Source organism: Rhododendron vialii, chromosome 5a, assembly GCF_030253575.1.
Source record: "Rhododendron vialii isolate Sample 1 chromosome 5a, ASM3025357v1".
In the NCBI taxonomy this organism is placed as follows: Eukaryota; Viridiplantae; Streptophyta; class Magnoliopsida; order Ericales; family Ericaceae; genus Rhododendron; species Rhododendron vialii.
In genome coordinates this window covers 7,766,497-7,787,781 of record NC_080561.1, presented here as the reverse complement: position 1 = coordinate 7,787,781, position 21,285 = coordinate 7,766,497, and the positions used below count along the sequence as shown (strand labels likewise).

At 37.3% G+C, this 21,285-nt stretch overlaps 1 protein-coding gene across 1 annotated transcript; it reads right to left on the bottom strand.

The window, feature by feature from the left end:
* Positions 1-6,532: 6,532 nt before the first annotated feature.
* On the bottom strand, positions 6,533-17,810 carry LOC131325102 (pentatricopeptide repeat-containing protein MRL1, chloroplastic). Its single transcript, XM_058357173.1, has 19 exons — positions 17,405-17,810; positions 15,575-16,339; positions 15,187-15,446; positions 14,863-14,926; positions 14,620-14,764; positions 14,394-14,509; positions 13,884-14,012; positions 13,532-13,705; positions 13,236-13,400; positions 12,949-13,089; positions 11,980-12,079; positions 11,310-11,418; positions 11,112-11,203; positions 9,766-9,856; positions 8,849-9,080; positions 8,672-8,764; positions 8,179-8,227; positions 7,771-7,864; positions 6,533-7,173 (listed from the first exon to the last, which is right to left on the bottom strand). The coding sequence occupies exons 1-19, from the start codon at positions 17,729-17,731 to the stop codon at positions 6,918-6,920; spliced, it is 3,402 nt and encodes a 1,133-aa protein (XP_058213156.1). The 5' UTR covers positions 17,732-17,810; the 3' UTR covers positions 6,533-6,917.
* Positions 17,811-21,285: the final 3,475 nt, after the last annotated feature.

Below are 21,285 nucleotides of genomic sequence, written 5' to 3'. Positions count from 1 at the left end.
TGAGCTTAAGTTTTGGTAGTCGAAGAATGGTACGCAATGTTTTGGTGCCTGTTACGAGTGTTCTTGGCGTATGATACACAATTTTTTTTTTGGCTCATTCGTTAAGCATTTTTATGGTATTAGTTACGTATTTTTTAAAAATGAAGTTACAAATAGGAATGTACGGTACACCCCAAAATAGGTACACTTTTTGTTGGTTAGTTACATTTTTTTTTATCGTATTCATTATGAACTTTTTTTGGTAACCAAATCAAAACTTTTGGAGGTGTGTACCGAGAGACGGATTTAGGTTAAGGCATAGGAAGGCCACGGCCCCTGCGTGGTTTTGGGGTTTTTTATTAAGAAAATATTAATATTAATATTAGTAGTTTTTTTGTTGTTAAAAATACCTAGATATTATAGTTTGTATTGTACGTCATTTAAACATTTAAATTCTTTAAGAATGTATTCGTTTTGGGTCCCAAAATTGAATTTTACTCCATGCACACAGTCTCCCATAAGTTTTTCCTTCAATTATTAATCTCATATCTCTTTCAAGGGTAGTCCTATGGTACACACCCCTTATTAGGGGGTGTACCGTACGCACCATGATTTTAAGCCATTGGATTTCAAAGTGAATAATCCGAACCACCCATTTATTAAATCAATTAATAAAATAAAAAAAGGGCTTAGCAGGTAACAAGTTGTTCTCTCCTCCTTAATTTTCTCTCTCTCCCCCTCATATCTAAAATACTACAAATTATATAACATAACCATAATTGTTATGACAACACAAAAAATTGGCAATTTCTTACGATAATGTGTCGTACCAAAAGAAATTGATCAAAAGATACTAGATACAAGACCAAAATATGTCGTAACACAATCAATAATTATTATACCTCCTCATCGGCTCCCTAATTCAATAAAAAAAGAATATTTTCATCCGATTAATGGTCTAGCGATAAGCGATGAACTTCATTCTTGGTACATTTGATCGAATTCATATTCTATAAAAGATCGACGGGTCCGATCGAACAAAAATGGCTTACATGAGGCTCAGTTGGTGCATTATTAGATATTAATATGCATTTGGATACATTAAAAGTCTTTCGATTACGTAGTTGTCAATATCCGATAATCTCTAATTTTGGTGACAATGCTGAATATCGTATAACTTGACATCCTAACAGTCCTGATCGATCATTCTAAAAATACACTCACTAACGACATTTAGATTGTACATTCAATTTATATTTGATATGAAACCTAGTCATCTGTTGTAGTTGAATGTAAGGTAGCCATGTGATCGTGACACAATAATGACGATTAATTTGGGTATAGTTCTTACTTTTTGGTGAATTTCTTGGATGAAAAATTTGAGCGAGAACATCATTTTTACTTTAAATTATTGAGGCATTGTGTAGGGACAAATAAAAATTTGAAAAAATAGTGTGGAGGGAATCGAAAATTAAGATAATATGGTGGAAAGTTTAAAATTTAAAAAAATAATGTGGCAGGAAGTGAAAATAAATAGTGGTATGGTATTTTGCTGATTATAACTATCATTAACTTAACATTCCGAATTGAATTTTTTTTAATATGATACGTTGTGAGTATGAAAACGTCAATTTATGGTATTGTCATAACAAATTTGGTTATATTACTGAATTTGTGGTTTGATATTTTGCTGATTATAACTATCATTAACTAAACATTCCGATTGAATTTTTTTATACGACACGTTGTGAATATGAAAGCATCAATTTATGGTGTTATCATAACAAATTTAGTTATATTACAGAATTTGTGGTATGGTATTTTGCTCATTATAACTATCATTAATTGAACATTTAGATTGAATTTTTTTATACGACACGTTGTGGATATGAAAACGTCAATTTATGGTGTTGTCATAACAAATTTGGTTATATTACAGAATTTGTGGTTTGGTATTTTGCTGATAATAACTATAGTTAATTAAATATTCCGATTGAATTTTTTTTATATAATACGTTGTGGGTATGAAAACGTAAATTTATAGTGTTGTCATAACAAATTTGGTTCTATTACAGAATTTGTGGTTTGGTATTTTACTGATTATAACTATCGTTAATTGAACATTCCGATTGAATTTTTTTTATACAACACGTTGTGGGTATGAAAACGTCAATTTATGGTGTTGTCATAACAAATTTGGTTATGTTATTGAATTTGTGGTATTTTACAAATGTTTTTTGTTTAGGTATAACAATTGTTGATTCTGGTACGACATATTTTGATTTTATTACGAAATATCATACGTGTCAAAGAATTTTTGGTACGACTCATTGTGGTAAGATTATGCCAATTTATGGTGTTGTTATAATATTTGTGGGTAGCATTATTTAATTTGTGATATTGTACACATATATTTGGTTGGAGTACAAGTATTATGGTTTCTGGTACGAATAATTATGGTTTTATAATAACAATATTTTTTAATTATGGATAACTTACTAATGACCAGTTCAACAGGTAAATTTTAAAGTAAAAGTCGTACCTACAATCAAAATATGCATTAGAAAACCACAAATCGTCATAATAAAAATCACAAATTGTCATAACTTAGACATACGATATACCCTGTGTACCATAGCTTTCTCCCTCTTGGGTATTCTATCTCTTTTCACTCGTTACCCAAAAAACCTCCCTCAAAACCTAAACAGAACAAACTATTAGATTCTCAAACTTTGAAATTTCAAAATCTTATTCTTCATTGTTCGACTCCCGCATTTACGAAATCATTCGTCCCTGTGTGTACCATAGGATTCTCCCCGATTTCAGAACCTCTCCCATCACGGTTAGTCGCTAAGTGAGTGAGGAAGGAAGGAAAGAAAGTCCTTTCTCACCAAAACATCATGTAAAAATGGGTTTCCTTGCTTGTTTATGAACATTTTTGTTTCTGAACAAAACGGAAGAGAGGGTTGAGTTTCTTCAAGCAATTAATTAACCAATCCAGAAATCAAAACTATCTGAACTCTGGCCAAAAAGAGCAACATTAAATCTCCTTCTCAAGCAGCAACCGGAGAAGACGAATACAATCATTAGGAGAGCGATAGGGGATCATACTGTACACGATTATCCGAATGACATCCGTAATCGGCTTAACCATGAAGCTAGTTGCTCGTACTTTATATGATTGTTAATCGATGTAATGATGCAATCACAATGTTCTACATTAATCAACGATATTGTTACTCGTGAAGAATGATAAATGAGGATAATGACCAACTCGAAAAGTTTGGGGTTCGTGAATTTAAACACAAAGATGGGATTAATTTGACCTCCATCATCTAGTAATCAAAATTTAGAATTTGAACCCCTAGGAAGTGGTGTTGGCATGAGAGTTAGATGTTTGCTCCATTCTAAAATCTCATGTTCGATTTTTCTTACTAACAATTCTTGGGGTCAAATCACCCCCACGCCCCCACGCGTAAGCATATGAAACGGCTGTGAGAGGGGTTATAGGAATTAATCCAAGGTACGCACAAGTTGGCCCGAGACACCCTGCAGCATTAGGCTATGTTTGGTTTGATGGAATAGGGAGTGGAATAAAATGGTTATTTCTATGGAATGTCTATTCCGATGTTTGGTTGACTACAAATTAAAGGAATAGCCATTCCACATGAAGTTACTATTCATCCAAATAAAGGAACACATATTCCAATTGAAAAAGTAAAGAATTACAATTTTCCAAACCGACATCCCTTTTTGTATTGTTAATGTAACTCGCATAATTACTAATGTCACTCCAAATTTTGCTATTCCATTCCACCCTCCCTTCTTGGAGTGCTGCAAATTTCGTTATTGCTATTGATTCATCGCCACAACCAAACTTGGGAAGAGGATTGATTATTCCGATCTCAGTTCCTCTAATTCCATTCTATTCTTAAATCCATTCCATTCCATCCAACCAAATGCACCCTTAGAATTTGAGCATGGTAATTAACAGACTTGATAATTTGTGGTCTTATTTTATTTTTAGTTTTTTTGCCAAAATGGTAGAAGTTGTATTATATCATGAAACACCGAATACATTGAAGTTGGATATCATCCCAAAGAGAAGTAAATAACCAAACAAGAGGCCTAGCTACCCAAGATCACCCACTAGAGCCTCACAATAAGGCTTTGTCAGCTAATCGGCCATGACCGACCTCCAAACAGAGAGAGCAACACAAACCCTCAATTGCGACAAAGATAGCCCAAAGAACACCAAAAACCTCCCCCACAGGGGACGGAAAACTTCCATTAAAAGGAGAGAACCAAACCTAAAACAAACGAAACTAAAACGAGACATGAAAATTAATAATAATAAAAATACGCTTAACGGGGAAAGATCTTGTATGATAGATGTGTATACAGAAGTCTATCCTTTTTTTCTTTTTTTTTTCTTTTTTTAACTATTCTGATCGATAAAAATAAAAAGTCTTATCTTTTTTTCCCCGAGAGAAAACCACAAACGTATACGTTTCCCATCCCACATTGCTAGGAAAGGTATATTTACTCCGGCGTATATTGAACGGACTCCGTTATTCTAATAACTTGAACTTATGCAGATATATGTTCGAGTTATCGGGTCAATAGTTTCTCTCCACACAGTCTCTTGTAGAGACTATGAATCATCAAGGCGCCCAGCCAATGCCGCGCTGCAATGCCCCAGATCTCTGCGGGCCACGCCCATACTCTATTGAAGATTTGTGCAGGACTGGGGCTATTGGCCCGGTAACTTGAGCTTAAGTTTTGGTTAGTTGCGAATAGGGCAGCTGTAAATGAACTGCGCAGCTCACGAGCTCAGCTCGGCTCGAGCTCAAGTTCATGGCTGGACTCGTTTACAGCCCTAGTTGCGAAAGTTATCTTGAAAGTATATGGTACAAGTAGTCGAAGAATGGTACGCATGTTTTGGTGCCTATTACGAGTGTTTTTGGTGTATGATTGTAGACATTAAAATTTCGGCATGGCTAATCACCGTTCGATTAATCGAGATGAATAAATAATCTTAATTAATTAAAATCAAATGTTGGTCAAAGCCTACAAATTAATATTGGGCTCGCCAAAGAATGGGTTCAATTATTTAAAAGAGATGGGCAGAACCAAAATAAATTGGACCAACTTAATTAGTCTAACGGATCAAAGAATTGGGCTAACTTAATCAGCCAAATGGGTCAAGGAATTATACAAGTCCAAAGGTGTAGGCCCACTTTAAATAAATCCTTAAAAAAAAAGAGTTAAATAATAAATATATTATTTCTCTTTTAAAATTAAAATTATTTTCTTAAAAGAAGTGTGAAATCTTCTTACATATGAAATGAAATCAATCAAGCCAATCAAGAATTTTATTTTAACATCTTGTCATACTTAACTCTCCTCTCCTTAAGCCTATAAATAGAGGCTCATTTGAGAAAGAGAGGACCTTTTGCTTGACATTTCCACATAGCTCTCAAACACTCTTCAAGAATTCAAGCACTCTCAAACATGTTTGGCCAATAGAATTCAAGCACTCTCAAACATCTCTCAAGGCTTTTCAAAGGTCCCAAATCCTAATCTCAAAGTTCTTCTCAAATCCCTCTAAAGTTCTTGTGTAGTATCAACAATCACTCAAGCTACATGTCAATTAATTAACAACAACAGTCTACATGCCGAATCCTGCAAAGATTGCTCCTCAAACTCATCGTTTTGTCAAGATTAAGCTACTCAAACCCACAATCAAACTTCATTCTTCAAGCTTCTCAACTCAAAGATTTGAAGGAATTACCCACCGTTCCTCTCTTACAACAAGTTTCTGCAACCGTCAGATTGTAATTTCAATTGGAGATCAAATCAGAGGATTTTGTTCTTTATTTTGTGAAAGAGCATATTATAGAGAATTGTATCCCTTGTTCTTTTCAAATCAATAAAATCGTATTGTGTGCTTATTTTTCATGTTTTTTATTGCAGGGACTCGAATTTGTGTGTTACAATGATACACTTGTTTTTTTTGGCTCATTCATTACGACACTTTTATTGTATCAGTTAAATATTTTTTAAAGTTGAAGTTACAAATAGGGATGTACGGTAGACCCCAAAATAGTCACACTTTTTGTTGGTTAGTTGCGTCATTTATTGTATTAATTAATTATGAATTTTTCGGAGTGACTTGTGAATTTTTTTGGTGACCAAATCAAAATTTTTGGAGGTGTGTACCATAGGATTCTCCCCGTTTTCAGAACCTCTCCCAGTGAGGAAGGAAAGAAAGAAAGTCCTTTCTCACCAAAACATCGAGTAAAAATTGGTTTCTTAGCTTGTTTATAAACATTTTGTTTCTGACTAAAATATAAAACTTACATTCCGAATTGAGGGCTGAGTTTCTTCAAGCAATTAACCAAGCCAGAAATCAAAGTTATCTAAACTCAGGCCAAAAGAGCAACATTAATCTCCTTCTCGAGCAGCAACCGGAGAAGACGAATACAATTGTTAGGAGAGCGATAGGGGAGCATACCGTACACGATTATCTGAATCGCATCCGTAACCGAGCTTAACCATGAAGCTAGTTGCACGTACTTTATCATTGTTAATCATCATAATGAAGCAATCACAATGTTGTACATAAATCAACGATATTGTTACTCATAAAGAATGATGAATAAGACCGTTGATAATGACCAACTCGAAAAGTGGAGGTGGCATGGCCAAAATTCCATTGCTTTGTTTTTCCAGGGCCATATTCCTCGGTGAAGAACAACTGTCGTAAATGTACCGGAACAAAACACCTCTCTGTTTCGCAACATCTGAATTCTGCGCAAGAATTCTGAAGGGCTTCAGTATATTTTGCTCCTCCTCGCCTCCTATTGCTTCTCTACAGACTACTAACTTGAGTCAATCTCCGAGGATTCAGAAACAGGAAATGTGTATGTTGGCCATTAATCTGAGAACAGATTTCCAGTTCTAATGTTACGCTGCTGATCACTGATTCCTTTACCCAACCATGAACTGGATGAAAGGACTGATGGTGTTGCTACACCCAAACCTATTCCTCTCCAGCCGAAAGGATAAGCAAGTTTTGGCTGTAACCACTTTTTCGTGACCACACCAAATATACGGATTTTCCCGTAGGATTCGTTCCCTTTGTAAGCTAGTCCCAGCCTCCTCAACATTGCTGCGACTGCCTGACCTATCCTGAGCACCAAGACAAATCACAGATTCACAACAAAATCGAAGCTCATTACATAATTCTTAGCGTTAGACCGGGAAAAATATATGGAAGGCGGTGAAATAATCTGATTCCTGAATGCCCGTAGTAGATATTACAAACTTGCAGTACATAAACAATCATGAAAATGGAGGTATCCTTTTCATCCTTTTCCTATACCAGCAATCGCAAACTATGCCCAAGAATAAAAAGCTTGAAATGAAAAGAGTAGGGTATATATGTTACGTTGAACCCTGTGTGTCTAATATTCCTGACCACTATCAATGCTCATTTACCAGCACAGATAGGACACACCTAATGTCTAAAACAAAATGGAGAGAAGAATACGAAGAACAATTGGAATTTTCCAGGTTTTACCATTAGAGAAAATCCTCATCCTCATCCCTTCACTGCTAACTGTTTTGTCTATTCCAAATTGTACTACCGAAATATGCAAGGGACTCTTAATTATAGCGGCAAAAGTATCAAACATAAACCCATGTGAGATCTGCTGCATTTCCAGAGGCATGTATGGTTCAAATCATCCATAATAAGGTCAGTTGCGAAAAGTAAGCGCATCTCACCTTCCTGCAACACTAATTACTTTCTCGCCCGCAGGAGACTGAATTTGTATACTCTCTGTAGGCAGTAAAATGACTATATTGGGCAACTTTGCACCTGCACAAAAATTGCAAAAGGAAAAACTGAAGGTGGAAGTCACAACCTTACCTTAAAACACACCGTGCCACCTACAACTTTTTCTACATTAGCCACTTAGCCCTGATATGACAGACAAATATTAAATGGCTTTAACTACTTGTTTCAGTTGTCCTGGTTTAAGTTATCCACGAATCCATCAATAGTAGTTTTTATGAAAAGAGGGAGGAGAGAACCAAGTTCTTTTAACGTGCACATGCAGTGCCTTTCCCCCAGTGGTAAAGTCATGTCTAACTAAAGGAAAGCAAAATTAGTGTTGATAGTGTTACCACTACCAGCAGCAAGCTGATTCTTGAGGCCCTTCAAAACTGTCAATAGGTATACCTGGCCAGTTATAGAGAAGAGTCAGCAAACAGGACAAAAAGATCCTCAGCAGCATGTCTTTTATGCATGAGAGAGAGAGAGAGAGATGATGATAGTCGCCAATTTTTATAAGCTATTATGTGTTTTAAGTTCTTGTCACCGCTGAATAAATGAACTCATGGCATGTGAAGCGAGCACAGAAGAAGAAACCCAATTATTCTAGAAAAAATCTGGGGCTAGAAGTTTCATATGTCGTTCTTAAAACTTACATTATAGCAAACATAGGGCCTAAGTTTATTGATATAAAGAGAGAAGCCCAATTCGCTATATGAACCAAGTTTATTGATATAAGTGACCAAGAAGTACCAAAATTTAAATCCTTCTTGTGGTTGTGGACATAAAGAAATACCATTGCCTTTAATACAATATAGCAGTCCAAGAAGAAGCGAAAACCAAAAATCTTACCTTAGCTGTATGGACATGTAACTCCGTTGCATCAATTACTATTGGAATTTCTTTGAAGGATACACATGGTATAATTCCACGAGAAGCAGCTTCCTGATGTCCAGTTATCTATCAGCTAATTTCTTCAAAAAAAAGCGTCCAGAAAACACAATCAATTAAGATAGATAGTCCTCTAACCTCGAACAATGAGAAAGCCCGGGGATCGTACTCTCCAAAACCATCGACCAATGAGTAAAGGGTTGACCTTTTAGGTGAATCGGTACTGACTCCTAGATTCTCGACTAGACTATTTCTCAAGGAAGCATCATGTGGAAGTTGCAAGCAACCCAAGACTTGTGAAAATATTTCCATAGTAGGTACTATACCAGCTAAAATTGTTTGTCTATAGACCTTTAAGGCCAATGATGCCCTGCAAATGGATTACGGATCACAAACCAAAAATTAGCAGGGAGACTAAATTATAAAAATAAGATATAAATTCAGACTTGAATAAAGAGAACTCCGAAAACTTAGCACATAGGAAGGAAAGAAAAAGCTTACTGAAACTATAATTAATGGAGTCTAAATTTCATATCATGGAAAAGTAACGAAGGTCATATCTTAGCAAAGTAACTAATTGCTGACACTTGAATTGGACCACCTTCATTCAGTATTTCTCATTCCTGATCCTAAGAAAGGATATTAATCTATGAGTGTTCTGAAACGTTTCAAAACTAGGGTACAACGTAGGACACAACTCAAATTCCAGAAGCAGCCAAACACCAGAACCTTTGGTCCTTCAGAGCGAAATAAGTGGCACATTGTCAAGAAACTCTATAACTTGCGAATTATTGAATTATTTTCTTCATCCTTGTAGTTTTCCTGTCTCTTTAGCTGTAATGTGTGAAGTGGGACATTAATGGAATTGATCTCAGGATCTATTAAGATTTACAACTTTGGCCATGAGATGTCCAATAAAAAGCAAATAATGTAGTAATCACTGAGATAAGAAAAAGATAACCTCTGCAATCACTCAAGTCATTATGTGGTATACTTTCTCCTTATTCAAAAACACAGGTGGAGCAGAATTTATTGTAGCTAGAAGAAACACCTACCATTTACTATCAATTTGAGGCCGTCCAGAGTTGAATGAAAAGATGGGCTCGCCAAGCGCATAAGCCTTCTCAAACCTCCGTGAGCACATAGCTGCAAGCAGAGTACAAAATTTAGACAAGAGAACATGAACAGTTATAGATAACAAAACTATAGGATCAAGCCAACAAAACGAAGCCAGTTCAGGAACCTTAAGTGAGAGAGTGAGACAAATAAAACTCCACATTTGTAAACATGCATGAATGTCCTTAGAACAGGCACAGTTGCATGAATCAATTCTTTCCCCAGCCATGCAAGCATTCAAGAAAACAAACAAATTAACTTTTACACATGAAAAATTCTGGTCCTTCCGGATGTCCATTTTCCGAATAAATAGCATGCATTGTTCTGGATACACTAAACGAAACAACAAGATTTTTCCTCTCTTATGGTGCTCATAACCGCGAGAGTTTAACGTGTGATCATGCTCTATATAGAACTGGACAGGCTTCGACTTTTAAAGTGCAGTTCAATAACCATTATCTGGTGGGTCAAAGCAGTTCAGCGACATTCAGTTAGTTAATGGTAAAAATATAGCTGAACACTAGACTTGATGCAATGATGAAAAAAAATTCCTTGGAAAGATGCAAAATGCCTAGACTCTCCCTTCTCTCTTCTTTCTCTCTCTAAACTTTTACCAGAGAAACCCTAGCCGCCGTTGTTTGCTTGGGGGAGGCGCCGCCTCCTCCCCCGGGTGCCTCTCTCTCTCTCTCTTCCTTTTTCTTTTCCCCTTCCTTTGCCGGCGCTCCTCTCCTCCGTGGGCTACTATTCCCCCCCTCCCTCTTCCCCTTCCCTCCTCCTTCCTCGGTCCTCCCCCCCAATAAGATCCTGCCGGATACTCTACTAGGTGTATCCCGTTCCGCCGGCCTTCTGGATCCCTTTGTGGACCGCCGTTCTACCTTGTTGGAGGTAGACGGTCTCTTGCCTAGTGGCTCTTTGGCCATTTCGGGTGGTGGATAGTGCAATTTTGCTAGGTTGTTGGTGGCGATGCTGTGAGTGGATATGGTGTGTTGGGACCGGGCGTGGCGGTAGAAGGGGCTGTCGTGTTCTGTATTCAGAGTTCATCTGTAGATGCTATATGGCTTGATTAATGAATTTGCTTCTTCCGTTGAAAAAAAAATCAACAAAAATGATGAATGAAGATCTATGGTATAAAGAACCAAAAACTAACATCCTCCACCTATGATACAAAGAGGGTGAAAAAGGGAGGGATTCAAAATCAAAGAAAAAACTTGCAATTCCTGAAAACTTTCTTTCCATTGGAGAATAACAGAGAAACAAACTGGTAGGGCAAACCTTTAATGCCTACCTATTAGACACCTGGACATAACAAGGTTAAGGGTGACACCATCCTTTTTGGCTTGAGAAAGGAGCCTGAGACCAATTTCCACATCATCCTTCCTAAACACGAGTTAAAAAAGAGAGAAAAATTCAAAGGTAGATTTATGCCAAAATGCCATCTGTTAATACAACTAGCGAAGAGGATAAATAAAACTAGAGCAATTACTTTTCACTTGCCACTACTAAAATGGAGTATGTAATGGTGTTTGGGCACAAGCCAATTCTCTCCATCTCGGATAAAACCTCCAGAGCCTTCTGCAGTTGATCTCCATCACCTGCAGTGGGATTATGTGATTTATCAAATTGTTTTGAATCAGACAAATGTAAGCAAAACTTCCATATGCAGTCTTAAATGCATCATTATCATTATCTAGCATCCCCCCTCATGTCCGACTATGTCTTGCACGTGGAGAAGCAAAATGTAAATAGAGAAGCAAAAGGCAGAGTGACTTGAACACAAGATCTCTGAAAAGTCAAACCCCGGATACTAGTCCCAAACTGTCCAAAAGATTTAGTCCCAAACTGTCCAAAAGATTAAGTAGATCGGAAATGGACCCATCAATTTATATCACGCAATGTCATTTATAGCTCACATATTCTGATACCATTTTTGGAACTATTACAGTGCAACATCTCTCCATGGCACATTTGATAAGTTTGTGTTCCATTTAATAGGATATATAACGTTTGGACAAACATATTTACAAAGAATATTTCTACAACAATATGCATGGGTTTCTTAAAAATACCAAATTAACATAGGACATGCTTCCAGAACCAAGAAGACCTACTTAACAAAAAGGGCGATTGATGTGAATGAACAGATATACACTTACACAAGGCAGTGATTAAGGCATTCATTGTTGAAACTGTTGGTCTCAGTTTAATGGACTTAATATCCTCATATAACTCCAGCGCCTTCTGCCAGTTTTTTGCCTGAGATGGATTCTGAATCTCATAAGTTCTACAACATGAGAAATTAAAGAAGATGAACTGGCCGTGTTCTTGTCTTTATCAACATGTCTACTTAAATATGGACCACCCATGTTAGTCACTAAACTTATCAAAATTTGACGTAGGTAACATACAAAAAGAAGGGCCACAACACAAATTATCAAAGTATATCCTATCTAATGATTATAATGTCTAATCTATAGACTACTAAAAGGAATCCTACCAAGTTGCTAACGATAAGAAATATCAATAACAACAAGAATTTTCTTTATTACTGCCAAAGACACGCATTTGACCAGAAATTATTTTTTGTATGCATTTGGCACTTGGGCATCACACTAAGCTTCCCAAGCAGACAACTGCGACCCCACCAGTTCTCTCTGCTAAGAAAACTCGATTTCGCTGAGTTAGGAGCTGGACCAAGAGCACCATTGAAGGATGACCTTGTTGAACCAACAAAGCTTCTTTAACTAGACAGAAGTACAGTATTCCTCGTCTTGCCATCGCATAAAGATTAAGTATTGCACATCCAACATGCACAACAGCATGACCCCACGTACATGGGCAACCCGAGGGTGTATGGATAAGCTTAAGAGGATGAATATAATACTATAATACACACAAAACAATGGAGCGTTTACTTCACCCAAACTTGAGGGCAAAAGAAGACGGTGTAAGTTACTATAGATAAACCAGAGTGCAAAGCGGCTTTAAGCAGACAAGGCAATAACAAGTCCTAGCCTGCTAGGATAATGCATGTAATAGTGAGGACATGGTGGAGGGGAAACAAAGAAATAGCCTGTCAGCACACATACATACAACAAAGTTTATAAATGAATGACAGGACATACATTGCTACAGGCTCCCATTAAAGAGCTGTATGATATGGTTCCAAGACGTTTCCCATGCTTCCTGGCATCTTGTAGGATTTCAAAGGCAGCATCCAACTTCCCAGCATGCCCAGCAACGTCTATCAGTGCACTGAGAAATGTCTGTATCAAACATAAAAATCTTATAGTAGGCCATTCGCACTCATAACACAAATATGCTTTATTTATTATGGAAAAGTTCTGCCACATTGAGAGAGAGAGAGAGAGAGAGAGAGAGAGAGTTGGCCTTCTGGTGTTGAACGAAATACCTCATCGGGGATAACACCATTTCTTGTCATGTCACTGTACACACGACAGGCAAACTCCCAATCACCAGTCTGGCTGCAACTATTAACAGCAATCGTGTACACCTCTGGAGTGCCCTTGATTTTATATTGATGAAGCATGTTATATACTTCTTGTGCCCGACCAACCTAGATCATTATTTTGTAAATTGTTCATATAGATGTGCCACGAGAAGAAGATGTGAGATTTGATTTAAAGTGATTGTACTATAACTAAAAGGAATATAGCTGTCCGTAAGGGTACACTTGACAAATCTCACCTGACCAGCATTTGCACATGCCTTCATCAAAGCACCAATAGTTATGTGATCGGGGTCTATAGGACGTACATCCGTTGTCATTTCTGCTAAGACATCAAATGCACGATCAACCGCACCGGATTGGCCACATGCTGAGATGAGTGCATTAAAAATAACTCGGTCTGGCTTCACTTTCTACTGCACACAAGATGCCATCAGTCGGAAGACATGTAAGATTCCAATGTAAAACTAAAGGCTGCAACCACACCTTCATGCTTGCAACTATAATTGGCAATTAAAAGCAGGATTTAGAAGCTTTGAGGTTAAGTTATGAAAGAGGAAAAATACTATGAATCCAGTTGCTGCATCATACCTTAGACCTCAATATGCCATAAGCACCAAATGCCTTAGCAACTTGGCCAGCCCTAGCACAACCATCTATAAGTGCCCCATAGGTATGAAGATTAGGTTCCACTCCAGCATTGACCATTTCATGAAAAACCTACAGTGACAAATCAAGAAGTTTCAAAACACGGGATAGCAGAACGTCAAATGTGAAGATATTTCCATTTGCCTTTCAAAAAAAAAAAAGATATTTCCATTTAGGCAGTACGTAGGAAGTAAAGGATGTCCCAACCACCCAAAGAAACTACCTCATCCCAAATGAAAATGAATCCTTTGACAGGTTACATATGTGAAAAAAAAGAAGAAGATGATAGTCCCAACTGATGCCACGCGTGTGCAGCATTAGAACAGAACCATAAATGACAACATAATGGAAATTCGACCAAAACAGAGGCACAGAAACTAGCAAACAACCCTTGAGGTCCATTGAATTTACAATATTATAAACAACATGATAGTAGAAAGGATGCAACCATACTTTGAACATTGTATCAACTTTTCCACTTTTTGCACAAGTTGATATCAGAGTAGTGTAAAGTTTACAATCAGCTTCTAGCCCAGCATCCTGAACAAGTTTCAGAACCTCAAAAGCTCCTGATTGTGCAATAACGACATTCAAAATTTTGAAGCATGTCAATATCTCACACAGGAAATGATAAGCTATCCATGGAAGGCCTGAAATAGAGCAGATTAAACAAATATACCCTCCGAATCTTGAGAACTTGTGCAGACAGACATTAGCATATTAAATGTACTCAGGGTTGGATTTGGGATCAGCCTGGTGAAACGAAAAGCCTCTTTAACAGCCCTTAAGTTTTGGCATTTTTTGAAGAACCGCACATGATAAACCTGAAACCAGATCATTTGATAGATAGCGACAAAGACAAAGTAAGCAAAATCAGAAGAAAGAGGATTAAGTACAAGGTGAAAGGAGGAAAAAGCCTTGCCTTGTCCATATCCAACAACCCCTTACTTTCCATATCTTCAAGCAATTCTAAGCAATCAACTAACCTAGTAAGCCCAAGATTGTGTCAAAGACAAGCTTTGAAACTCTATGTATTAAAAATGAAGGGTTGTAAAAGAAATGCTTTCAACATTTAAATTATCAGTGCTTCTCAAAATGAATTTCTTTCAACATTTAAATTATCAGTGCTTCTCAAAATGAATTTCTCTTTGACGTAAAACTCGTGGTCCAAAGGCATCTGATCTTCCAGGAAATTTGTCAAGGTGACCAGAACATGTAGTTTCATACTTCAATGGAAGAAAATTACCTCCCATCTTTCAGCAAACGCATGTAAGCACCGAGTTGACGAGAAGGATCATGTTGAGCATTGACATGAACCCCATTCGCGAGGGAATGCTGGGGAGAATATTGGTGTCCATCCTGTGGTAGAACTTTTCTCTCCTTATAGGGGAAGCCCCTGCTTTTCCTGGAATCTGCACTTTTGATGGTAGCATCATCTTTATAATGTGCTGGAGGTGTTTTCCCTTCAGTACTCTCTGACAAGGCGAACTTATTTTCTGTAAAGTCAGAACAAACATAGTGCAAGTTAGAAACCTCCCCAAGTATTATTAGGCAGACCAAGACAAGAGGAAAGGATTGTGTTAACCTCAGATAAACTAAAGTATGATCAGAAAAAGATTGCTATATGCCAAACCTGCAGTATGACTGGAGACAACTGCTGATAATTTCACTCCATTAATCATAGATATCCTCTTTAGAGAAGAGGATCTCTTTTTATCTTGAAGAGAGACACGAGAAGATAATGTCTTCACACCATTCAATTTTGGTACAGATTTCACAGCAGATTGATTTATCTCATAAAATTTGTAAAGCCCTTCATGGTCTGATTCTCTTGATGCACGACTGTAGTTGATGATTTCACCCACTTCAGCAAGTTCAGAAATTGGTCTTTTATGCTGATTCACCTCCACATGCGCACTCTTCACAAGAGCAGTTGGAGCAATTGACTGGTGTTTAACAATTAGTGCAGGCAACTCAGATGCAAACTCAGTTTCCTGTGGACACTGTTCGAGCTTCAATTCATGGATTTCTGTCGTGTAAGGAAGTGGCTGTGGCAGGCCTATTTCAGATTGGGCGGGAATTGGGAAAGATACGCTGGTAAATTCAGATTCACTTGAGGACATAGAACCGCTTACACCAGAAACAATGATACTGGCAGGAGAAGACTCTACTGCATTATCGATGAGAGTTTCTTGATGCATAAAAGCAGTTTCCTTAAGATGAGGCAGGAAGGGCTTTTCTTCATCCTCTATTTTCCTTTCACTTGTTTCCTTCTCTGCATATTTGCTTTCATCAGCCGACGTCATTGTTTCAAGATCCAGACCCAAGTTCTGATTCTTAACATAACTGTCAATGATACTTCTGACCTGTTGAGAAATCACAAGTAGCGGACTTGACACCTAAAACAAAAGCATGAACATTAGACCGTTGTTTCAAGCTTCTAACTTGGGCTGAACCATCCTATGTCAGCTCTAGTATTGCATTACTATGTATAAAAGCAAAAACATAAATACCAGGCGAACAGAGAGAAACAAAGAATCAAGAACTTAAACAAGGACGGACGCATAATTTAAAGGTTGGGTGGGCGAACAGATTAATATAACTATTCAAATATGATCGGTCAAATTATTCAATTACTAAGAGATCGTCATCTAAACTTAACTGCATGCAATCTTGTGTACTCCTATTCATTTCAAAAAGCACAATAGTAATACAAAAAATATAAATATCGTTAAAAATTACATTTTTTTCAAAAGCTCTTGATTGGGCGGGTGTTGAGTTTTCAAAATGATCTTGTGTATTCCTATTCATTTTAAAAAGCACAACAGTGTTAAATATATATATATATATATATATATATATATATTACTAAAAAAAAATTTTTTTTAAACTCTTGGTTGGACGAATGTTAAATTGTTCAAACCTACATTGGGCGGACGATCTTATGCAATTTTAATGTTGTTGAGATAAAAACTACTCCCCGTTCCAAAATGATAGTCTCTATAAAAACACGTGCAATTTTTAAATAAAAAATTAAAGTACTTTGTACATGATTTTACAAATTTCTTCGCACTAAATTAAAGATATCAATCTGTTCTTTTATTTGGTAAAAGAAAATTCAAAAACTTATGCACAGAAGTATTTTATTTTTTAATCCGAAAATTGATCGCACAAATTTTCGCAAGGACTATCAAAATGAAACGGAGGGAATACTAGTATAATTCTAGTAGGAATTTAAAACGTCAGTAAGACAGTCGACCGGGCTCATCCACCTACAATTCTTTGTTCGGCAGACGAAGTTATGCAATTTTAACGTTTAACGTTCATATGATAAAAACTACTACTACAATTCTAGTACAAATTTAAAACGTCAGTAAGACCAATCGACCGGGCTCATCCACCTCTCGAATAGCAGCAACCTCGGTCCCAAACAAACCGACATAGAAACTATCACGCTCAATTACCTCGCCGACGTTCTTCCTCTTCGTTCTATCAGAGTAACTCAAAGAGACAAAGGCGAGAGCTGAAACCGTGACCACGGTGACGACGAGGAGAGACGATTGGGAATCGAGAGAAGCTCGGACGAGGAAGCGAGGGGACCGCATTTGGAGCCCTAGGAGCTCCTTGCATTTCCTGTTGGAGCGGAGAAGGCCGGGCGGCCTCAAGTTGTGGCCGCAGCCGAGGAACTCCCTGCGAACGGGCCGGAGAGAGGAAGAGCAGGGCGGGGAAGAAGCGGAGGGGAGAGAAGTTACCGAGAGACTGTGGGATTTCGCAGAGAAAGTGGCGTCCATGGAAGTTCAGAGAGAGAGAGAGAGAGAGAGAGAGAGTGAGCGAGAGAGAGTGAAGAGAGAGTTTGTTTTGGGGATAAGGAAGATAAGATGAATGGGACTGCAACCAAATAACTGCAGCCCAATCCGCGGGATGCTGACGTGTCATGCACTACCGGTGTCTGCTATCGTGCACCGTGATTCGGCTCTGTCTTTATCCTGCGCCGGTTTCCCTCGAGAAGGCGGGAAAATTCCAAGTGGGTGGCGTTCCAATTTTGTCCCCTTAAAAAATAAATATTTATTTATATATTTTAAGCTTAAAATTAATAGATTTATTGAAATAAAAAAAATATGCAATATGAATTTTGATTGATAACTTTCAATGAAATCCATCAAATTCTGCAAAAAAAAATTAAAAAATTATTTTCGTAAACCAACTATTTTTAAACTTAAAAATAGGTCATTATTTTTTAAATACTTACCCCGTTCCACTAACAACTTTTTTCACTTTTTTGGTTTTGACTTTATTTGAATTTTTTTCGCGTTTATTCATTTTGTGCCAAATTTTTTGACTTTTTAATTCGTCTCATCGTTGAGACGAATCGGAAAAGTTAAAATTTTTTATTTTTATCCAAATATTTTGAACAATGGCCACTTTTATGGAGAAAAAAAAGTGATCATTGTTCAAAATATTTGTGTAAACGTAAAATTTTTAACTTTTTTGATTCATCTCGTTGAGACGAATCAAAAAGTCAAAAAAATTTGGCACAATACAAACAAACGCGAAAAAAATTCAAATAAAGACAAAACTATAACTTTTAGAAAAAGTTTAGTGGAATTATTTCAAAAAGTGGAACGGAACAACGTAATAAGTGAAAGTGTAATCAGAATCCAAAATTTTTATAGAAATGTTTTGAGTGAAATATAATCAGAATCCAAAAGTTTCATCCGAAGGTGATTTTTGGAATTCTTCATTTTACAATTTTATTTATGACAGTGGATTTTGACATAATTCATTCCGTAATGATTTTCTAAACAGCTAAAATTCAACATGCAAATTGTAAAATGATGTAGCAAAGAAACTATACGTTAATTCGGTAGACACCAAATCTACTCATGTGACCAACCTCAGGGCTTTTTTAATCTTGAGATGCTAATTTCTGGCTTCATTATCTATTATTATATATGTCGGTCTTTTTTGTACCTTCTACTCTCGTCGATGTATATTCCGGATCGAATAGTAAAATTCTTCATAATTTGTCGATAAAACAAAGCTTTTAATCAAGCGAACCATTAAGGAATTGGAGTACATATATATGATTCTCCAGGCTTACATATTCGGTCGATTTGCATATCATATATGATGTCCCATTCATATTGTTGAAATAATAGAAATAAATGAATTTTTCTAACATAACACTCCCAACAAATATGAATTTTGATCCCTTTCAATACCTGCAAAGATATAGTGGTTCTAGGCAGCCATTTTCCTGGTCCGTCATTTTCCCTTTTGCATTATCCATAGCTTTCTTGTTTGCAGACAAAAGTGGAAAAGTTTTTTCGGATCTTAAATTAAATCGGATAAAAAATATATATATCTTAAATTAAATTAGTTGGGCTGGACATTGTAATTGGATTGGATTACTCCACCAAAACCCTCAGGACTGCTACTGGTTAATTTGGGAAAATGACGACCAAAAACGTGTTTTGATAATCAATACCTGCCAAGGACATTTTCAGCATTAACAAATGTTCTTAGTTTGTCCTTTGTGGGTATTAATTATCAAAAAACGTCTTGGGCCGTCATTTTCCCGGTTAATTTCCACCCCCAAACCCTCCCTTGGGAAAGTCAAAATGAAACCATAATAAATAGCGCAAGCAAAAAAGGGCCCAATCCAAAAAACCCAATGCCCAATTCCATAGTTGATCTCCTTCAAACAACGCCGCCACCAAACAAGTTGCTGGGTTGAAGCCCACGCTCTACATCCGGCCCGCCCCGTTATAGTACTCGAGGACATGCACAGACACTACAACTACCACGGACCCAGCCATCACAACACAAAGCATGGGTAGGCCCATTTCCGGTACCAACTCCGATGTTTGGGTTGTCTAATCCCAACTTCAAACTTGGTTGCATACTTATAACAAGTTATAAAAAAATAAAAAGACATACAAGTCAAAAAGATAAAAAAACAAAATCAAGGTTACATTATTACTGTTTTTAGCTTTTTTTTTTTTTTTTTGCCACGGCAATATACATCAGCGGGGGTTAGTGGGGGTGTTAGAGTTAGCACGGGGAGACCAGAAGCGATCCATAGCCCTGATCCCCTAAAGGATCTGCCCTCTGTGGGGCTCGAACCCAAGACCTTCCACAAATGAGAGGCAATGACTGACCAACTGCACTAAGCAGTGGTTGTCCAAAAATGTAACACCCACTGCCCAAAAATTACATAAATTTTTTTTTTTTTGTTTTTAGCTTGAATTACATAAAATCAAAATGTAACTCTGGTAGGCAGTTGCCCAAAAATTATTTGTGTTGCCCTATGGTGGGGGTTGTCCAAATTCTGAGGTCTTGTGGGGCTTAACCCGGGATCCGCTCTGCCTAGCCACTTCTTCGGACCTCCTCCTATCAAATATTATTGTCACACCAACATATAGCAGCACGAATGTGCATGAGATCACCTTTACAAGGGTAGTCATCGAGCAAGGATCTGCCCAAATGGGAGAGATTTACATTCTTAAGATATAGTAATATAGGGGAAAAAAAAATACCATCAACAAATTGAGAAATCCATATAAGACTTATTTACCTTTTCAACTTGTGGTTCTACTCTCTTTTTTTTTTATGGAGTACATGCAAGAAATCTACACGAATCTAATCTAGGGGTATAGGGAATGGGATCTTACTGTGAGAATTGAACCCATGACCTCGTCTCGGTAAAGGGAGCACTTTACCACTCGGGCTACCCTTTGTTGTTCTACCCTCCTCCTTTTTTTTACCGTATCATTTCATTTCATTTACGATTCACTCTGTACAAGCGGTAGAAAAAAGAGAGCTCCTTGTTACAACAGGAAAAAAATTAGGCTCAACTATATATGGAGGAGCAACGTACAATTTACCTTAAATATAAACAAAAAGAACTAGTGGATCCTTCAAACCCCCGTTTGTATTCCTCACAACGGTCTTACCTCCGTTTTCTTCTCTCCCAAGTCACTCACGACCTCCTCAAAACCCTACCTCTCCATCCTCCCCGCCTGCGAATCCGACAAACTCTAGTGCCCCGGTCAAATCAATCGCGAAGAACCACCGCAATGCCCCCGTTATTTTCTACCGGTTCTTGAACCCATACGATGTGGATCTTTAAAATTCGGGCAAGCTTTTCTAGTGTGAAATTTTATGATTTTGACAATCTTAATCCATGCCTGCCTCAAATTTCTGTAATAAAAGTCCAAATCTCCTGAATTTCATTGTACCAACCTCTTTGGAGCGACCATGGTAGTTGGTCAAGCAGTTGTGCAACCATACTTCGGTGCGTACAAGGTTGTGCCATACGCGGCTCCATTTGGAGCTTTCAATG

What these genes read in the sequence shown, in the direction of transcription:
- LOC131325102 (XM_058357173.1), bottom strand. Translation starts at nt 17,731, where the DNA reads ATGGACGCCACTTTCTCTGCGAAATCCCACAGTCTCTCGGTAACTTCT. An exon ending in AGAGGAAGAACGTCGGCGAG is followed by an intron (nt 16,340 to 17,404) that starts GTAATTGAGCGT and finishes CTTTTGTTTTAG; the next exon opens with GTGTCAAGTCCGCTACTTGT. An exon ending in AAGTTGATACAATGTTCAAA is followed by an intron (nt 14,013 to 14,393) that starts GTATGGTTGCAT and finishes TTGTCACTGTAG; the next exon opens with GTTTTTCATGAAATGGTCAA.